Source organism: Poecilia formosa, unplaced genomic scaffold (assembly GCF_000485575.1).
Source record: "Poecilia formosa unplaced genomic scaffold, Poecilia_formosa-5.1.2 Scaffold219, whole genome shotgun sequence".
In the NCBI taxonomy this organism is placed as follows: Eukaryota; Metazoa; Chordata; class Actinopteri; order Cyprinodontiformes; family Poeciliidae; genus Poecilia; species Poecilia formosa.
The window spans coordinates 74,512-93,009 of NW_006800158.1; the positions used below are offsets into that span (position 1 = coordinate 74,512).

The window sequence follows — 18,498 nt, forward strand, 5'->3', positions numbered from 1 at the left end:
CTGTTGATGACAGTGGCGTATTGCAGGTCGGCCTGGTGGAAGCTGTGGACACCTCAGGGGAGGGCAACGGCTTCAGCCTAGAAAGACTAGTGGAACGACCAGGTTTAACACCTGCTGAAGCTGGTAAGCTGACCACCTTACTGCAAAAATGGGGGAAAGTGTTTTCCAAGCACGACGAGGACTTTGGTCGGACGGATGCCGTCAAGCACACCATTCCAACGGGAGATGCATGCCCTACAAGGGAGAGATTCAGACCACTGCCGCCACTCTTGTATAAAGAAATGAGGTCCCTATTAGCGGATATGTTGGACAAAGGTGTGATAACTGAAAGTTCCAGCCCCTGGGCTGCACCCATTGTTATGGTCAAGAAAAAAGATGGGAGCTGGAGGTTCTGTGTCGATTACAGAAAACTGAACTCTGTTACTCACAAAGATGCTTTCCCTCTCCCTAGGATTGAAGAGACTCTAACCTCCCTTTCCAAGGCAGAGTGGTTTTCCACTTTGGACCTGGCCAGTGGATATTGGCAAGTTGAAGTGGATCCTAAGGATAGAGAAAAGACTGCCTTCACTACACCTTTGGGCCTTTTTGAATTCCAGCGCATGCCATTTGGTCTTTGCAATGCACCTGCAACGTTTCAGAGACTAATGCAACAATGTCTGAGTGGTCATATTGCTGAGTCCCTGCTTGTATATTTGGATGACATAATTGTCTATTCACCTGATTTTGATACCCACCTGCAGCATCTGGAAGAAGTCTTCATGTGTCTGTGGAAGCATGGCCTGAAGCTGAGACCCGACAAGTGCAACCTGTTCCAGAGAGAGGTGAGATTTCTGGGTCATGTGGTCAACCAGAGGGGAGTTATGCCTGATCCAGACAAGGTGGCTGCAGTTACAGAGTGGGCTGCTCCAAAGTGCATTAAAGAAGTGAGGGCATTCCTGGGCTTGGCAGGCTATTACAGACGTTTCATACAGGGGTTCTCCAAAATTGCACGGCCACTTAATTCTCTTTTAACAGGCATCCCTACTGACAAGAAGCATGGTGCCAAATTAATTGACTGGACATCAGACTGTCAAGCTGCATTTGACAAACTAAAGGAGGCATTAACTCAAGCGCCGATACTAGCTTATGCAGACTATACCCAGCCTTTCAGTCTGTACACTGATGCCAGTTATCATGGATTGGGTGCAGTCCTGGCTCAAAATCAAGAGGGAGAAGAGCGAGTAATCGCTTACGCCAGTCGCAGTCTACACCCTGCAGAGCGAAATGATGCAAACTACAGCTCATTTAAATTGGAGCTCTTGGCACTGAAATGGGCAATCACTGAAAAATTTAAGGATTATTTAACTGGCGCTAAGTTTACAGTGTTTACTGACAATAATCCAGTCGCCCACCTACAGACTGCTAAACTTGGGGCTGTGGAACAAAGGTGGGTTGCACAGTTGGCCTCATTTGATTCTGAGGTGAAGTATCGAGCTGGAAAAGAAAATGTGAATGCAGATGCATTGTCCAGATTCCCCAAGGTTACGACCAATATTGGCTGCGCTGTGGCAGCTGTAATAGATGCAGATACAGAAGACACAGCTTCACTCGAACTGGGGGAGGACTGGCAGGCCCTACAGGGGGCAGATCCAGACGTACATCAAATACGAGTGTATGTGGAAAAGGGGAAAGCCCCGACTAAGACTGAGCAGGCAGCTCTAAGTGAACCAGCCAAAAAGCTGCTGAAACATTGGAAACGACTCCGCATACACAAAGGGATTCTCTGCAGACATGTGTTTGACTCCTATGTATGTGAGCCCCGTTTCCAGATTGTGTGCCCAGATTCTAAGCGTCAGGAGGTCTGGAGGAAATGTCATGAAGCTACAGCCCACGCAGGAGTGGAGAGGACCCTCACTCATCTGAGGCGCCATTTCTTCTGGCCAGGCATGGAAAAGAGGGTACAGTGTTTTCAGAATGGGTGTGTTGTTTGTAGTCTACAAAAAAATCGTGTAGAACAACGAGCACCTCTTAAGCCGATAGTGGTGTCTTACCCTTTAGAGGTAGTAGCCCTTGATTTTCTCTCGTTGCGCCGACCAAGTGACACTTATCAAAGTATTTTAGTAATGACTGATATGTTCACCCGTTACTCATGGGCTGTCCCTACACGTGATCAAACTGCTCAAACTACTGTTCGTGCAATTTGGTCTCATGTCATTCAACCGTTTGGCTGCCCAGCACGTTTCCATTCGGATCAGGGACCAAATTTTGAATCGGAACTTATGAAAGAACTGTGTAGCTTGTATGGCGTTTCTAAAAGTCGCACTACCCCATATCACCCAGCAGGTAACGGGAGAGTAGAAAGGATGAATCAAACATTATTAAACATGCTTCGTTCACTTGAGGTTGAAAAGCAGAGTAGGTGGCCAGAGCACTTACCAGAGTTGTTGCATGCTTATAACAATGTTATTCACAGTGCTACTGGTTTCGCTCCATCTTACCTCATGTTTGGTCGTCATCTTAGACTCCCGGTTGATTTGAGTTTGGGTGTATTAGATACACAACCCCGCAGGGACTTGCAGGGATGGGTTTTAGAACACCATCAGAAGTTGTCTCATGCTTATGAGGTAGCCCGGAATAAGATGAGTAGTGCAGCAAACAATGAAAAACGGTGTTATGATAAGAAAGCCAAAGCCAGTGCGCTTAAACATTCACTTTCCCCACTGAACGGACTCTCTGACTCTGTTTTTAAATCCCGGCTGAACGTGCTGCTGTTCAGACAGGCATTTGTACGATCTCTTTATTTTAATTTTTTTATTTATTTGGATTTTTCTTTTCTTTAAAATTTATTTTATTTTTGTGAGGTGGCATTATGTGCCCTCTAAGCACTTTTTAAATAAAATATATTATTATTACTATTATTATTATTATTATTATTATTGCAAATACTTATACTTCTTCAAACAAGGACGTTGCCATGGTTATTGCTTCACGTGTTGGCTGACTTCCGGGTATTCATACTAAATTACATATGTATTTGTGGGTGGTGACAGGGCGGACCAGCAGCTGGGCTCTATTTCCTGCAAATTAGGATTTATAAAGGAAAGCTGCGGGCCATGTGCTTGCGCACGAATTTATGCATCCAATTCTTTTTTGTGCGCCACACTTTTCTAAATTTGTTCGTACTCCACGTTTTAGTGTCAAAACTGCGCACTCTTTTATGCATGAGGCCCCTGGAATGTTTCAAGAAGGTCTGGAATCAGTAGCTGACTGTTCCAGTGTTTCACCACTAGAGAGAGCGCCTTACCCACATACTTGCTACTGACCGTCTGTAATGTCTTTTCTATGAACTTTCAGAGCTAACCTGTACCTGCAGTAGAATCAACTGACGGCTCAGAACGACACTGCAGGTCTGATGCTATTCTGGTAAATATGGAGCCCATTGCTGAGGCTCATACCTGGTCGCAGGTGTCCATCACTCGAACTGTAACAGGCTGCTGGTCCACAAGCTCATCTGATGAATAGATATCCTCTGAAAAAACACAGACGGCAGAAGAGCTGAGATATTTCCAAATGTCTTGTGTCATAGCTGAATGAAGCTAAGTTTGTTAATGGTCAAATATCTGTTTGATTTCATGATTTTGTTTGATGTGCACATCATGGTGTTGTAGACCAACCCTCATTTTGTTCCTGTAGAAACAATTTATTAAATCTCCTCCAGTCAGAAAATGAAACTTTTTGTTTGTAATCCGCTGATGTTTGTCAAAGTGTTGATCAAAAGTCTGGACCCAAATGTTCAAACCAAATACATCCCAGCAATTTATTATGCTCCAGTATCTGAGATGAGGATTGTTTTTTCTTCAACCATCTTTAGAGAGATCAATTGAATAAAATATACAGTGGATGTACAATTTATGACAAAAACAAAATCTGTTTGTAGTTTGGAATTGATCTATATAATGTTTCACTCAATGAATTGACTTACTGGTAATGTAGCTTATTATTATATATTATTGGATATAACTGTATAATGAAATTTTTACTGTATTTCAAAGTTCTTTGTGGTCTCTCACCCACCCATTGGTTTCACATTGTAGTCCCATGTTAGCATGTGTAATGCAATCACTGCAGTAAATGTACTAACTTTAACTAACTTTTTTAATCAGTGAGGAAGAAAAGACTCACCAAGATAAGGATCATATTCACTGATGAAGCGCTTTGTGAGAAACTTGACAGTGAGAGCTGTAAAATGAGAAAAGGAGCATAAAACAAGTTGCATAAGTGAATCTGGAGCCCAGGGGACCCACGGGGCCGGGGAGTCAGTCAGAGTCCTGGGAAAGTCAGAGCTTCATAAACTGTCCCATTTACCAGGAGAAATGGTGGAACTGTTCTGATGGACCACCCTGAAAACAATTTCTCTATGCTGCAAAAATAATAGTTGATCTAAAGTCATCCAGATTCTCTCAGAACTAAAAATAGAATCTAAAATCCTAATCAGAAGCTTTACAACAAAGAAATGAACGTGGCTCATTCACAATGTTTTCCTAACAAGTTGTTAAAAAGGAACACAGACCTGATTTTCCACAGCCCATTGCTCCGAGTAGAACCAGGTTGCACTCAGCACATGGCTTTACCTTTCCAAATATCCCGGTCATGGTCGGGTCCAGACTGCTGCACGCTGATTCTGACTGTCCTCTCTCTGCTGGGGATCATGTCCTTACAGACGAGCAGAGACAGGAAAGATGTGCGCTCCTCTAGTGTCAGCCTCAAGCTGACACTGAGGAGGGAGGGATGATGATGATGATNTCTTTTATGCATGAGGCCCCTGGAATGTTTCAAGAAGGTCTGGAATCAGTAGCTGACTGTTCCAGTGTTTCACCACTAGAGAGAGCGCCTTACCCACATACTTGCTACTGACCGTCTGTAATGTCTTTTCTATGAACTTTCAGAGCTAACCTGTACCTGCAGTAGAATCAACTGACGGCTCAGAACGACACTGCAGGTCTGATGCTATTCTGGTAAATATGGAGCCCATTGCTGAGGCTCATACCTGGTCGCAGGTGTCCATCACTCGAACTGTAACAGGCTGCTGGTCCACAAGCTCATCTGATGAATAGATATCCTCTGAAAAACACAGACGGCAGAAGAGCTGAGATATTTCCAAATGTCTTGTGTCATAGCTGAATGAAGCTAAGTTTGTTAATGGTCAAATATCTGTTTGATTTCATGATTTTGTATGATGTGCACATCATGGTGTTGTAGACCAACCCTCATTTTGTTCCTGTAGAAACAATTTATTAAATCTCCTCCAGTCAGAAAATGAAACTTTTTGTTTGTAATCCGCTGATGTTTGTCAAAGTGTTGATCAAAAGTCTGGACCCAAATGTTCAAACCAAATACATCCCAGCAATTTATTATGCTCCAGTATCTGAGATGAGGATTGTTTTTTTCTTCCACCATCTTTAGAGAGATCAATTGAATAAAATATACAGTGGATGTACAATTTATGACAAAAACAAAATCTGTTTGTAGTTTGGAATTGATCTATATAATGTTTCACTCAATGAATTGACTTACTGGTAATGTAGCATATTATTATTATTGAATATAACTGTATAATGAAATTTTTACTGTATTTCAAAGTTCTTTGTGGTCTCTCACCCACCTATTGGTTTCACATTGTAGTCCCATGTTAGCATGTGTAATGCAATCACTGCAGTAAATGTACTAACTTTAACTAACTTTTTTAATCAGTGAGGAAGAAAAGACTCACCAAGATAAGGATCATATTCACTGATGAAGCGCTTTGTGAGAAACTTGACAGTGAGAGCTGTAAAATGAGAAAAGGAGCATAAAACAAGTTGCATAAGTGAATCTGGAGCCCAGGGGACCCACGGGGCCGGGGAGTCAGTCAGAGTCCTGGGAAAGTCAGAGCTTCATAAACTGTCCCATTTACCAGGAGAAATGGTGGAACTGTTCTGATGGACCACACTGAAAACAATTTCTCTATGCTGCAAAAATAATAGTTGATCTAAAGTCATCCAGATTCTCTCAGAACTAAAAATAGAATCTAAAATCCTAATCAGAAGCTTTACAACAAAGAAATGAACGTGGCTCATTCACAATGTTTTCCTAACAAGTTGTTAAAAAGGAACACAGACCTGATTTTCCACAGCCCATTGCTCCGAGTAGAACCAGGTTGCACTCAGCACATGGCTTTACCTTTCCAAATATCCCGGTCATGGTCGGGTCCAGACTGCTGCACGCTGATTCTGACTGTCCTCTCTCTGCTGGGGATCATGTCCTTACAGACGAGCAGAGACAGGAAAGATGTGCGCTCCTCTAGTGTCAGCCTCAAGCTGACACTGAGGAGGGAGGGATGATGATGATGATGATGATTTAGACCTGTGGTCACAGTCCAGAGCGAGCAGGGCTCTGTGCAGCTTGTTCACTCATCTGGCCAGTTTAGGTAAAAAAGGTTTAAAGAAAAGCAATACAAACTAAACTTAATGGAAACATCGGCTGAGTCAAAGCTTCCTTGTCAGACTCAATAATTCCATACAGTTCAATGGTTGTGTTCCGGCATTCATGTGACATAGATATGTTAGACATCCTTGTTTTCACATTTGCAGCTGTTTGTTTTGGTTCTGTACAGGAACATTTCCAACTTTCTTCTTCAAAACAGTTGTGATGTTTGACTTACAGCTTTTAATTCCTTCTGAAAAATTCTTAAAAATGTAAACAAGGTTTATTCAAATCACTCTGATAAACACATACATTAGCTGAAAATCGGTTTCTCTGAATTATACCAGCAGAATTAACTTCACATTACCCAGAAGTTGGGCTTTTTATTTTGGTTGATTTAATATCGGTCAATACCGCTCTGATACAGAGTAACAGTGCCGATTTGACTTAAAAGTTGTTTTAAAATATAAATGTACTGAATTACAAGTTTATTTGATAACTTTGCACCACTACAGCACCTTTAATTACACCAATAGCTTGACAAGCTTGATCAAACATGTAAAAACAACACAATTTTCATTTGTAAAGTCTATAAATGCTATGAGGAGCATGCAAAATAAATAATTAAGAAACTAGAACTGACAAAAAAATTAACTGTAACAAACTTATTTGAAATGGTTTTAAAAGTGCAGTTAGGAATTCTAAATATTAAGTAAAAATAAATAAAGCAAGACGCCACTAGAAAACAAAGCATAGAATTAGACTCAATAGATTCGCCCTTGTGGATCAGGCACATTGTCACCAATACCTGATCTAGAAATTTTTTCAACATCGGGATTAATACAGATATTAATATTATATCAGTGCATCTTCAATTATCACCCAGACAGGTTGATTTGGTGAGAGTTTATAATCGGAGTAACATAACATAACCAGCAGATCAGATGATCAAAGTCATAATGTAAAACCTTATAATAAAATGTTCCACCACATCTCTCTGTGTCTCAGTAGAAGATGAGCCATAGACCTGACAGCACAGTTGTCCTGTGAACAGATTGGGTGTTGAAGTGGTGGCATGTGTGGCACTTCCCCCAGATGAGTCAACCATTGTCATCAAGCCATCGACTTGGCTTGATGCTCAAGGTCGGATCTTCAGCTGTTCCACAAACAAAAAGGGAATCATTGTTGATTTCCAGTCACCATTCCATCATCCAGCTCACCTCTCCACTCAGGTTACATTTGGTCTTGGACTGTGTCACACCTCTGCATCTGCTGCTGCTATGTATAGAGTGTGCTCTCAGAGTTGCACCAACAGATACAGAGAGGAGAATACTGTCTTTGGCAGTTCAACAAGTGGTGCATGTAGTTGGATTTCAAAACAGATTGAACTGCTTTTAATGAATGAGCGTTTGGTAGGGAGCTGCAGCAGAAACTAATGGCGGCCAGCAGCTGCCAGGAGTCCGGACACAGTGAGGCAGCAGACATGTTGAAGGTCAACGTCAACGGCAATATTTTCAGCGTGGACAGAACCGTCATGGCAGACAACTGTGAGTACTTCAGAGCGTTGTTCCAGTCTGGAATGAGAGAATGCCAGCAGGAGGAGGTACACCTGCGAAGCGTTGGCGTTCAGGGATTCCTGGTGCTGCTGCGGGTGCTGCAGGGGGAGCGGCCCATGCTCAACGGTGACCAGATTGTTGAATCGATTGAATGCACGGCTTTTCTCCAGGTACCAGCTCTCACCAAACACATGATGAACATCATCAGCTCTGAAAACTGTTTGCTTATGTATCACACAGCTGCTGTCTACGGGGTATGGGAGCTGTCCCACCACTCGGCCTTATTCATCAGGGACATGTATGCTGATCTGAAGGAGGACGTGCACGCCTTACCCAGGCAGATGGCGGAGTACGTGGAATCTGTTTCCCCAAGCAGCTACATGGCCGTGTGCAGCCACTCTCCATCCTCAGAGCTGCTGCACAATGTCCAGAGAACGGTTTGCTATCTGGATGAGGAACACAGGAAGTGGAGAACCCTCACTCAGCTGCCACTGAGCACCAGCACCACCATGGCAGGGGTGGCTGTCCTTGACAACAAACTGTATATCATTGGAGGAGTACATGATGTCAGTAAGAGAGTTGTGGAGGCCGGGTTCTGCTACAACCCTACAGATGACACTTGGTCCACAATCTGTGGTCCCCAGCAGCTGCGCTACAGCTTCACACTGATTGGTCTTGAGGGATGTCTCTATGCCTTAGGAGGGAAGTTCAACATGAAGGATCTGTCATCGGTGGAGAGACTTCAGACGTCTGAGGGGAGCTGGGGCTTCGTCTCAGCCCTGCCCTGCCAGGTAGCGTCTGTGGTGTCAGCTGTAGCCATGAACAGGATCTTCATCTGTCTCTGGAGAGGGAAGGGGGCCACAGATGTCCACGAGTACGTCCCAGAGGATGACCGCTGGCTTTTGGTCACAACACTCATCCGTCAGCAGAGCTATGGACTTTACATGGTGGGCCACAGGGATAATCTGTACATGATGCGGAACGGACCGGGTGAGGACTTCTTGCTGTGTGTGATGGACTGCTACAACCTGACCTCAGGTCAGTGGACAGCCATGTCCGGTCACTATAGCAACAGCAAAGGCTCTCTGTTCACCGCTGTGGTCAGAGGCGATTCGGTGTTCACCCTTAGTAGACATGTTACCACTGAGTACAGGGTGGAGAAGACCCAGTGGAGGAGAAAGCGTGAGATGGAAGGTTTCGGTCGGGTTGGATCCATCTATACGTTCCAGATGAGGCTTCCTAAGCACACCGTCTCTCTCAGGGATAGATGTTTGGATCAAACTTCAGAAGAAAGCTTTAGAGACAAACAGATTGTTCCCCTTCCTTTACAGTGCTCCTATAACTTCTGAAGGGAAATTCTGAAGTTGGCTTTTGTGGAGCACTAATAAGCAGTCAGCATCTTCCCCATAGAAGTGAAAAACTTGTTGGAGCAGGATTGTTCCAGAGTAGTATGATCTGAAACATGAATCGCAAAATGGAATTTTTTCATCAAGTGCAGCCAAAGAGACTTTCTGATAGAAAAACAGTTCAATAATATTTTAAGCTGGTTGATAGTTTAAGTTTTCACATCACATTTTTGAATAAGGTGCTTAGTCATGTTAGTTACACTGAACATGTTTTGAAGAATGTTCCATGTCGAACATTTTAGCTTTGTGAAAAACCATTTCTGATCTATGTAAAGTTCATCATTCCACAGAGAGGAAAGTTATTCATGAGTGGAAAACAACCCAGATTTCAGTCTCCCCAGGAGTGTACATCCCAGTAAATTCCACCATCCGTCAATACTCAGAGAAAAACAAACAAGAAGTCTGTTTCAGACTGCAGGTATTAGATAATATATTAGATAATATTAATGTTCATAGCTGAACAATGAGAAAAAGACTGAACCAATATGGCAGATGATCATGGATTTCTGTGTGTTGGGTACTTTCTCCTTTCACCACTTAAAATGTGTTGTGTTGAGTTCAGTTTTATGTCATGTTATAATGTTATTCCCTCATCAAAAACATACTTGGAGTTTTGATTTGATTCCTTCATGCATGTTTGAGAAATCCTTGAATTTTCCATGGCAACCATTAGGGATGCCTAAATGCCAGACTCCCAAAGAAGAGTCTAGCATTTAGGCATTTTCTGCCTGTTAAACTAAAGCAGCTAACAGTAGCAACATTTTATTTCTTATGTATTTATTTTGTATAAATACATGATTTAGTATATAAGCATGAAAAAAAGCAATAAGAAAGAAGTCATTAAATTCAATCAGAAGATGCAGTTTTTATATTGAAACATGTTTTTGTTATGATTCTAAATTACATTTGAAGCAATTTGGGAACTCTGTGAGCACACCATCCAGCACAGATAGTCTTGATAAAAAGAAAGTACACCCTGCTTCAATGTTTGTATTTTCCATATCAGAGCATATGAAAGATATCTGGTATTTATCAGGTTTGAAAATGATTCAGATCTAAATGTGGAACAGGTTCTGCACTGTTATTTATTACACAAAGAAGAAGTAAAACTGGAAAAGTTGACCCTGCGTGCTTTCTTGGTGCTGTGTGGTCTCCCACTGTGCTTCTGGGAGTTTGCTGTTCAGGAGCAAACAGGTGTGTGTTCCAGCAATGCCAAGTAGGAAAGACATCAGCAATGGTTCAGTACTCAAAGAAATGACAAAACACTCTTAGCCTATATCCTGCAGACACCTTTGAGAGCAATTGATCAGAGCAAACCAAAGAGAAAAAGACTGAACAAATATTTAAGCAGCTTTCTCTTTGCACCCCCTCATTGCTGTGGTGATAATAATTCATCTATAATAATCATTTAAAGGCTGGTATAAACTAGATCATTCATATGTTCTGACTCTTGAGCTGATGGAGTTTGTATTTTCTGTTTACTTTGACTGCAGATATGGAAAGACATTGACCAGGGCCGGATATAAAAGGATGTGGGCCCTGGGGTGCAGCCAGCTTTGGTGCCCTATCCTTTAAGTAAGAAATATCTTGCTAATGCAAATTACAGTAAATAATATACAGTAATTCTACATACATCAGCAGGTATGAACTGATGCTTAAAGGCTAGTATAAACTAGATCATTCATATGTTCTGACTCTTGAGCTGATGGAGTTTGTATTTTTATATGTGGCACCCCAGGGCCCACATATAAAAGAATGTGGGCCCTGGGGTGCAGCCAGCTTTGGTGCCCTATCCTTTACATAAGAAATATCTTGCTAATGCAAATTACAGTAAATAATATAATCCTACATACATCAGCAGGTATGAACTGATGCTTGCTCGGTTAAATACATCCTCCAGACAATAGCTCCTTGGTCATTGTTTATAGTCTAAAAATCCTAAAATAATACAACTCACATGACTTTTATATAAAGTGAAATGTTGCAAAAGACCCATTCATTAAATAAAAAAAGAAAAACATGAAAAAGACAGGAAACTCTTTAGGGACCACCCAAAAATGGGGCCCTGGGCTACTGCCCGTGTAAGCTGTCTCTAAAACATGGCCCCATCAGGTGGGCTTCTCTTTGTAGTGGGTTTCATTAATGAGCTACATTTTGTAGTGTAGTCTGAAGCATAAACCAGAGCATTTAAAAGTGGATGCAGCTGCAGATCCACTTTGATTGAACATTCCAGACCCCTCACTCTGCAGTAGGTCAGACCAATGAACATCAATGTCTTGTCAAACTCAGGCAGAGGAGCTAAATGGAGAAAAATAAAATGACATCTGGACCTTATTTAGTTTTAGATACAACACAATAATTCATGGTTTAGTTTCTATCCTTCCAAAAATAACTTCTACGAAAATAGAACTGTTCTAAAACTCACTATGACATATGCTGAGAGTTTAACTGAAGTGGTTTAGTACAAAAAAAATAATATGAAAATCATGAATATAGCATTACTGAACACAACCAAAACCTACTGCCTAAAACCCACTCTTCAGTTTGAACCGAACTGCATGTGGCCGTGCCGTCACGCCACATGCATCATCAGCTCCTCAAGCGCCCGCTCTCTGTGATTCTCATGGACAAGCAGCACTTCTTTGATGGTGTGTGGCTGGAAGCCCATCTCATTGAACTGAGTCAGGAGGTGGAGGAACTCCTCCGCCTAAACAGGAAGAAGTTGAAATGAGTCGAGTCTTGAAATGAGTCAAATCTCCAGAATTCATACACTGCTGCTTACCACCTTTGTTTCACAGTTCTGAAACATCTCCAGGGCTTCTTCCACCTGAGCCATGTCATAGCCCAGCTGACACAGGTGCTCACATGCAACCAGGTAATTCAGGATCTGCAGACAGAAACACATTCAAACATATTAACATGATTGGTGTGCTTTTTTTATTTTGTAATATATTTCATAATGTAATGAAATAATAAACATGTTTCAATTAAATTTCATTTATGAAACAGTTTTATGGTATGAGTTTCCATGTCTCCCATAAGTTCCTGTCCTGTTGTCCCAGTATGTCCCAGTATGTTCTGCAGTTTGGCTTTCTCTCCTCTCAGAGCAAAGGGCTTTTCATGTCATGGGAAAACACATAATGCACCACAAGCTGTGGAAGTCTTGGCTCTATTTTTAAACTGGCTTAAAGTGGCTTAGCATATAGTATTTCTGTTTCACCTCCCACAACCCCATACCCACTACTGCTTTGTGCTCTTCTGTTTTCTATTTCCAGATTTGAAAGGACTTACAGGAATCCTGGACATTTACTGATCAAGACCACTTTAAAGATTACAAGATGTCTGGCTGATTTGGTTCTAAATATAGAGTCAGGACTTTTAGAAGGTACTGTATGAACAGACATCATGAGTTGGTAATGTGTCCGATACAGGATGATAGCATCTCTGTTTCAGCCTCAGTGGTTGATTCCTTACCTGGTAACAACATTTCTGGTGAATGCAACACTAACCTGATCTGGGGTCTGTTGTCCTGCCCTCTGCAGGGCAATGATGGCAGTGCGGAGGGGGTATCCCCGGGCAGTGACGACCCTGAGCAGCTCCCTCTCCTCTGGGCTCAGAGCTGACAAGAGCTCCACAGACGAGTCCAGAGCAGAGCTCAGGCTCCCGCACAGCGAGGCTCTGTGGTGAGCTCTGCAGCAGTTTGGTCTGAGACGCATCTGGAAGACACAGCAGACAACAGTCAGTTATTAAAACATGGCTTTGACAGCTCATATTCTCTAGAATGCTGAGTGCAGGCCAGAGTGTCACACAGCGGTGGAAGGAGACAAGTCACACACTGTAATCCTGATCAAGGTGCTAACCTGTCTGCTCTCAGGCTTTACCAAGTCTATTTATACACTATGAAAGTATATTAAAGTTTCTAAGAAAAATAAAAATAGATGCTGAGAACTGATTTAATCTTTAAATTACTAAATATTAAGTGATCATATCCAAGCAGAATTTTTCCAGCATTTGAAACTGTGAAGAAAACAGAATTCTTTGGGATTGAATTTAAATTGCAGCTCTAAAACATTCAAAGGGTCATCTAATGAAGATATTCATAGTAACTCTGATAATGGAGCAGATTTATGCTAACCTGTACAGGCCCATGGACCTGTAACAATGAGTCTCAGCTGCTCATTTGACAGAAACAGGTGAAACCGTTATCATTTTGCAAATCTGTTGTGCAGAGGAGAAAAAAAACCTCACTGACAGAGATTTTCTCTACGTTGAACTGTTCTAATTTGTTCTCAAAGAACTGAATATATATTTAAAACATAACCTGAATGAGTTTGTTGATGTCAGGTCTCAGAGATCAGAAGCTAATAGCTTTAATTGTGTTCATACAACAAGCTGTGGAATTATGAGTTAATTTACTTCTACCAGAGTAAATGAAACAGGGTTTAAAGTCATGATTTCACCTGTCAGTACTTTTCATTTGGGTTTCTGTGTTATGGTGGAAACAGCACTCCCTGTTGGTGGTTGGTTGTAACAAGGGCAGAGGGCACAGGGGTCACGTTGCCATTCTGAGAGAGACAGGCAAGAAGTGGGTTCACTGATGGTAAAGCATTGTAACTGTCCTTCCTCTTTTATTATTCCTGGCATGGGCGGTTCTACACAGGAGCCACAGGGGCCAGGTCCCTGTAGGACTGGTCATGTACAGAAAGGAGTGGACCGTTTTTGCCTTCATAGCTTTACTTTAATGATGAATTGCACTTTTAACCTCAGCTGTATTGAGACAGGATCACAGTTTTCATGTGATGTATCAGGGCTCTGCAACCTGAAGCTGCAAATGGTTCACTTGATATATTGAACTATGAATTATTGCCTGTTCTTTTTTTGTTTGTTTCATTCTTTTGTTCTGTGCTCTCATGAAAAAGCACTGGCCCTCTTACCCTGGCCTACCTAGTAAATTTGGTCATTGGGTCACTGTTAGATGTAATGATGTCAGTCAGGATCCTAATGAATTGCATGTTGTAAATTTGTGGGTTTAGTAACAGTCCAATGGATTAATACAGACTTTAAAGAAATCCACTGGTTTGTTGCTAACGTAAAAAAAACTGTTGTTCATAAGATGCTGTACCCACTGCAGTGAATCCATGATTTTTGACCAGTGCATATTTTGCTCCATACAGATTAAACAATTATCAATAACTCCTGGACATTATTAAACACAAAACAGAGAGAAACAATATGAAGATATAAGAACCGAACAGGTTTACATTTGAACTGGACCAAGTTAGACTATGGCCAAATTCAGCACAGTTACATAAACACATAAACTAAATTAAACAGTGTGACACTACTGGCCGAAAGGCATCTGACACAATGTAAATATCTAAGTATCTAGTATCTAGTGGCGCAATGTCTAGTTTTAAGTTTATTTGAAGTCTTTGCAAAGCATATTATGAGACTTTTAGCTTTCCCTATATCCATTAATCTCTCTACTGTTACTGAAAATTACTGAAAAAGTAGGCCATGTCATCATCAACCATTTCTGCATTGACTTGGTGTGGAGTACTTTATAGTATGTTTATGTTCTCATATTGTGCAAAAACCCAATAAAAATCCTCATTTGAAAGAGAGTGGTAATGAGCTCTGAGACTCACTTCTAGCTGAATTAGTCGTAATGATGGACAATGTTTAAGGGCAAAGCAAATTATACTGTAAAGAATACAACTCAGTGCATGTATATTTATGTCCTACTCCACACACATAATAACGATTGTCTCGGATGAAAGAAAAAGACAGAAGTACTTTTTTCCACAAATTATCAAGTTGTTGAGATGCAATATGAAGAATATATCTTACCATATCTGCTGTTTTATGGTTTCCAGTGGATTTGTCGGTGGTATAGGTCCTGGTGTTGGGCGCTTTGTATGAGAATGAGCTCAGAGGCTGACTGTCCATGTTGGACTCTTGTTTTTTGGACATGTCTGTCCCAGAGACAGAACACTGCCGCAGGTTCTTCCTACGCTTGTGGGGGAGGCTGCTCAGGCAGGATGGAGGATTCAGCAGGTCTGGGATGAAGGCTCTCTGTGCTTTTCTTTGACCGCTCTGACATGAAGCAGCTGGGTGCTCTTCCTTCAAACAAGCTTTAGCTGTCAGGTTTTCATTGGCTTCCTGCACAGTATTTCCTCCTTCATCTTCCGAGTCCGAGATGGTGAAGGTGGTGCGAAGTACAGCAGGATTGAGGCTGTGGGAGCGTTGTCGAGGATTTGGTTCCCAAAAGTCAGAGCTGTGGCGGCTGGCTAGACGACTCTGCTGTGGGCTGCTGAACATCATCCAGTACGGAGGACAAGATGGTAAAAGTTCAGATGGAGGGGTGAATGGCTGAGGCCGCTGATGGTGGGTGGGACCATTCTGTAAGCCAGTTAACACCCAGTTCTCCAAGCTGAACTCATACTGTAATATCAAGAAACAATATGCATCCTTTTACTACCTGCTTTACTGGAGCAAAGAACTTTTAAAATTAACTGACTTTTTGTTAACCCCATTAAGGGAAATTATGTGGCTTCTGTCTTTATTTCCATTGTTTCGCAAAATTGTATCCATTCTTAATGTAAAATGTACTGAAATTTGGTTCACATTCTGATGACATGGGCCATGTCATATAAGCTAAATTTACCTCAGAGGCTAAATAAAATTTTGTTCTCTAGCATGCTAAGAGCTGCATGAAACACTGAACACACAAACAAATGAAACGCTTAAAGACACAGAGTAAGGAAAGCATCCGTACTGCTGTTTCCCGTAATATGCTGAGGTAATCAGGCACTGTCACTTTGACATCATCTTTGACTTCTTGTAAGACGACAGCCTGGGGCATCTTCAGTGGAAGACCTTCCATCCTATACGGTTCACTGAGAGACACACACACACACACACACACACACACACACACACACACACACACACACACACACACAGGATGTGTAAAGAGTACACCCATCTTGTAAACACAGTTGACTGGCATTGTTTTAAAACCTATATCTCCAAAACACTTGTCACCATTTCAACAGTTTGTTTGTGTGTGTATTATTTATTTAATACATTGCAGGGACTATTTTCCTAATACATATTACATTGACGGGAAATTCTGTTTTTTGGGTTATGGGTAGGACTAAAGTGTGAAATGATATTTGCTTAGGCTTAGGGTTATGCATGTACTGGTAATGATCAGTGTCAGGATTAGGGTTATGCTGTAGAAATGAATGGAAGTCAATGGAAAATTCCTGCAAAGGTAGAGAAACAAACATGTGTGTGTGTGTGTGTGTGTGTGCGTGCGTGTGTGTGCATGCGTGTGTGTGTGTTTGTGTTATGTGAGATTTGCTTGGCCATATGCAGATATTTTGTAAACAGGCAGCTTGTGCTCTGCTTGTGTTGTGAACCTTAAAGCTGGAAGGATTCTGATGAGTCCAATCTGTTCCTGACCAAACAAACGTGTCCTCTCTAACCTTGCTTTACCAAGGAAATAGATGTTTACAGCTTGAGCAAATATTTAAGCCCCTGAAAGAGGTGCTTAGAAGTTATTTTTCAGTTCAGCAGAAATGTTCAGGTTAAGATGGCAATACCGCTCCCCCCCCTCCCCGGGGAAAAGAAAAATACAGTGTAGCTGTTTCCTTCCCAGGAACCCTGACTGACTTCACACTCATACATTAATTTATTGGTTCGGTGAAGAGTGTTACACAATGAATAAAAGCCACGTGCTCTCCTGTTAGATACTATGCAAGTTTGTGGCAATGCATCGGTGAATAGAGGGAAACAATATAAACATTTTGCACGCAAGTATTTATGTGCAGTGATGTCAGAGCAGAGTGGACAGAAGGAGCTTCTGCTCCTTCTGTCCACTGAAAGTTAATCAGACATGTGCTGCAGTGAGAATAAAACCCAGAGCAGATGGTGCAGGACTTCAAGCAGCAGAGGAAACATGTTTCTTGAGCTTATTGTGTGTCCTGGTGCTAATAAAGAAGCTCATGTAAAGCTAAACCAGAACAAAGGTCTGTACAAAACATTCTACATGATACTAACCACTTTTACACAGCACTACACTGTAACACCAGACATAATGTTATCTTGATGCCTTTTTTGAAATAGGTTTTAATGAAATTTTAGTTCTTCCAGCAAGCATTACGCAAAGCTAGATAAATCCTCACCACTATTTTTCACGACAAAGTGCTTTTCTATGGAATCTTTTAACTATCAGAGCTAGGAAATAAATAGAGCAGCATCTTGTGACAACAAGAAATGCTCGTTTTAATGAGACTTAAATCTTTGTGCCTTTTTATGAAGTAGTAATCTTTTAGAGGAATATATTTTCATATGTCATTATAAAAATATAACTGTCACCATAACGTGTCTGACTGGCAGTGACACACTTCTGTACTTTTCTACAGTAATTCTACTGATGGTTCTTTGAGACTTCCAGGAGACATCAGGCTTTGATGAAAGAATGTTTCACTTCACCTCAGCATTGAACTTAACAGGAAAATCCCAACAATATTTTCCAGATTCAGCAGTCATTTGATGGAAGAACTTATTTCTCAATCTCTGCACTGTCAACCAATAACACAGTCAGCAAAAGTATTCCAAGACTTTGAGACTCAGGAGTTTTGTAATATTACTTTCTAAGTTCTTGTGAGCTTTTATTCTGAAGCAAAGAAAATAGACGTAAAAGACGATTATACACAGAAATTTTATAGTAACAATAATCCTGAAAATAATCAGTTACACATGATCCAAAACTAGCATGAAGAGGGAACCTACCTGTGATTTATCTGTGCCTCAGTGAAACACTGTGTGAAGCTGGAGTGAAGCCTCCCTCTGAAGGTTCTGTCAGAAGCAGCTGAAACTCTAATCCATTAACCTCAGTTAACCCTATTAGCTGACATAGAGTGCGTATCAGACAGCATCCCACATTTGATAACATTTTGTCACACTGCTAACATTTTGGCATTCTCAGAGCTCGCACTATAAGGCTTAGTTCATTGTATTAAATATAATTTAGGTGATTAGGTGACAAGAATCAAGTTTCTGTAATTTCCTGACTTTACGCTGCA

At 41.4% G+C, this 18,498-nt stretch overlaps 3 protein-coding genes across 8 annotated transcripts in view; 1 reads left to right on the plus strand and 2 right to left on the minus strand.

The window, feature by feature from the left end:
• The window catches only part of rasl12 (RAS-like, family 12), a 10,795-nt gene extending 6,021 nt beyond the window's left edge, over positions 1-4,774 (minus strand). For 2 of the 3 annotated variants that reach the window (XM_007568208.2, XM_016679762.1), the window contains exons 1-3: positions 4,550-4,721; positions 4,162-4,218; positions 3,435-3,508 (exon numbers count right to left, since the gene is read on the minus strand). In XM_007568208.2, the coding sequence (XP_007568270.1) occupies positions 3,435-3,508; positions 4,162-4,218; positions 4,550-4,631 (213 nt within the window). In that variant the 5' untranslated portion in view covers positions 4,632-4,721. Of the gene's footprint in view, positions 1-3,434; positions 3,509-4,161; positions 4,219-4,549 lie in introns of all 3 variants that reach the window. The other variant, XM_016679761.1, reaches the window with a different exon arrangement.
• Positions 4,775-7,141: 2,367 nt separating this feature from the next.
• On the plus strand, positions 7,142-9,443 carry kbtbd13a (kelch repeat and BTB domain containing 13a). Its single transcript, XM_007568209.2, has one exon. It carries the CDS (start codon positions 7,877-7,879, stop codon positions 9,344-9,346), a length of 1,470 nt encoding a protein of 489 aa, XP_007568271.2. The 5' UTR covers positions 7,142-7,876; the 3' UTR covers positions 9,347-9,443.
• Positions 9,366-18,457, minus strand: ubap1lb (ubiquitin associated protein 1-like b). 4 transcript variants are annotated; one of them, XR_001664251.1, is made up of 6 exons: positions 16,182-18,457; positions 15,254-15,847; positions 12,913-13,119; positions 12,186-12,290; positions 11,926-12,110; positions 9,366-9,452 (listed from the first exon to the last, which is right to left on the minus strand). XR_001664251.1 is itself a non-coding variant. In XM_016679763.1 (6 exons), the coding sequence occupies exons 2-6, from the start codon at positions 16,287-16,289 to the stop codon at positions 11,976-11,978; spliced, it is 1,149 nt and encodes a 382-aa protein (XP_016535249.1). In that variant the 5' UTR covers positions 16,290-16,302; positions 18,206-18,457; the 3' UTR covers positions 10,257-11,975. The 4 variants fall into 4 exon arrangements, 3 of the variants coding, with proteins under 3 accessions (XP_016535249.1, XP_007568273.2, XP_007568272.2); XM_016679763.1 differs by lacking the exon at positions 9,366-9,452 and having other exon boundaries at positions 10,257-12,110; positions 16,182-16,302; positions 18,206-18,457; XM_007568211.2 differs by lacking the exon at positions 9,366-9,452 and having other exon boundaries at positions 10,257-12,110; positions 12,189-12,290.
• Between the last annotated feature and the right edge of the window lie 41 nt (positions 18,458-18,498).

Coding starts and splice junctions, on each gene's coding strand:
- kbtbd13a (XM_007568209.2), top strand. CDS start 7,877: ATGGCGGCCAGCAGCTGCCAGGAGTCCGGACACAGTGAGGCAGCAGAC.
- ubap1lb (XM_007568210.2), bottom strand. CDS start 16,415: ATGCCAGTCAACTGTGTTTACAAGATGGGTGTACTCTTTACACATCCT. Junction 13,120..15,253: donor ACCATAAAACAGCAGATATG/GTAAGATATATT, acceptor TGTGTCTTCCAG/ATGCGTCTCAGACCAAACTG. Junction 12,111..12,185: donor AGAACTGTGAAACAAAGGTG/GTAAGCAGCAGT, acceptor CTTCCTGTTTAG/GCGGAGGAGTTCCTCCACCT.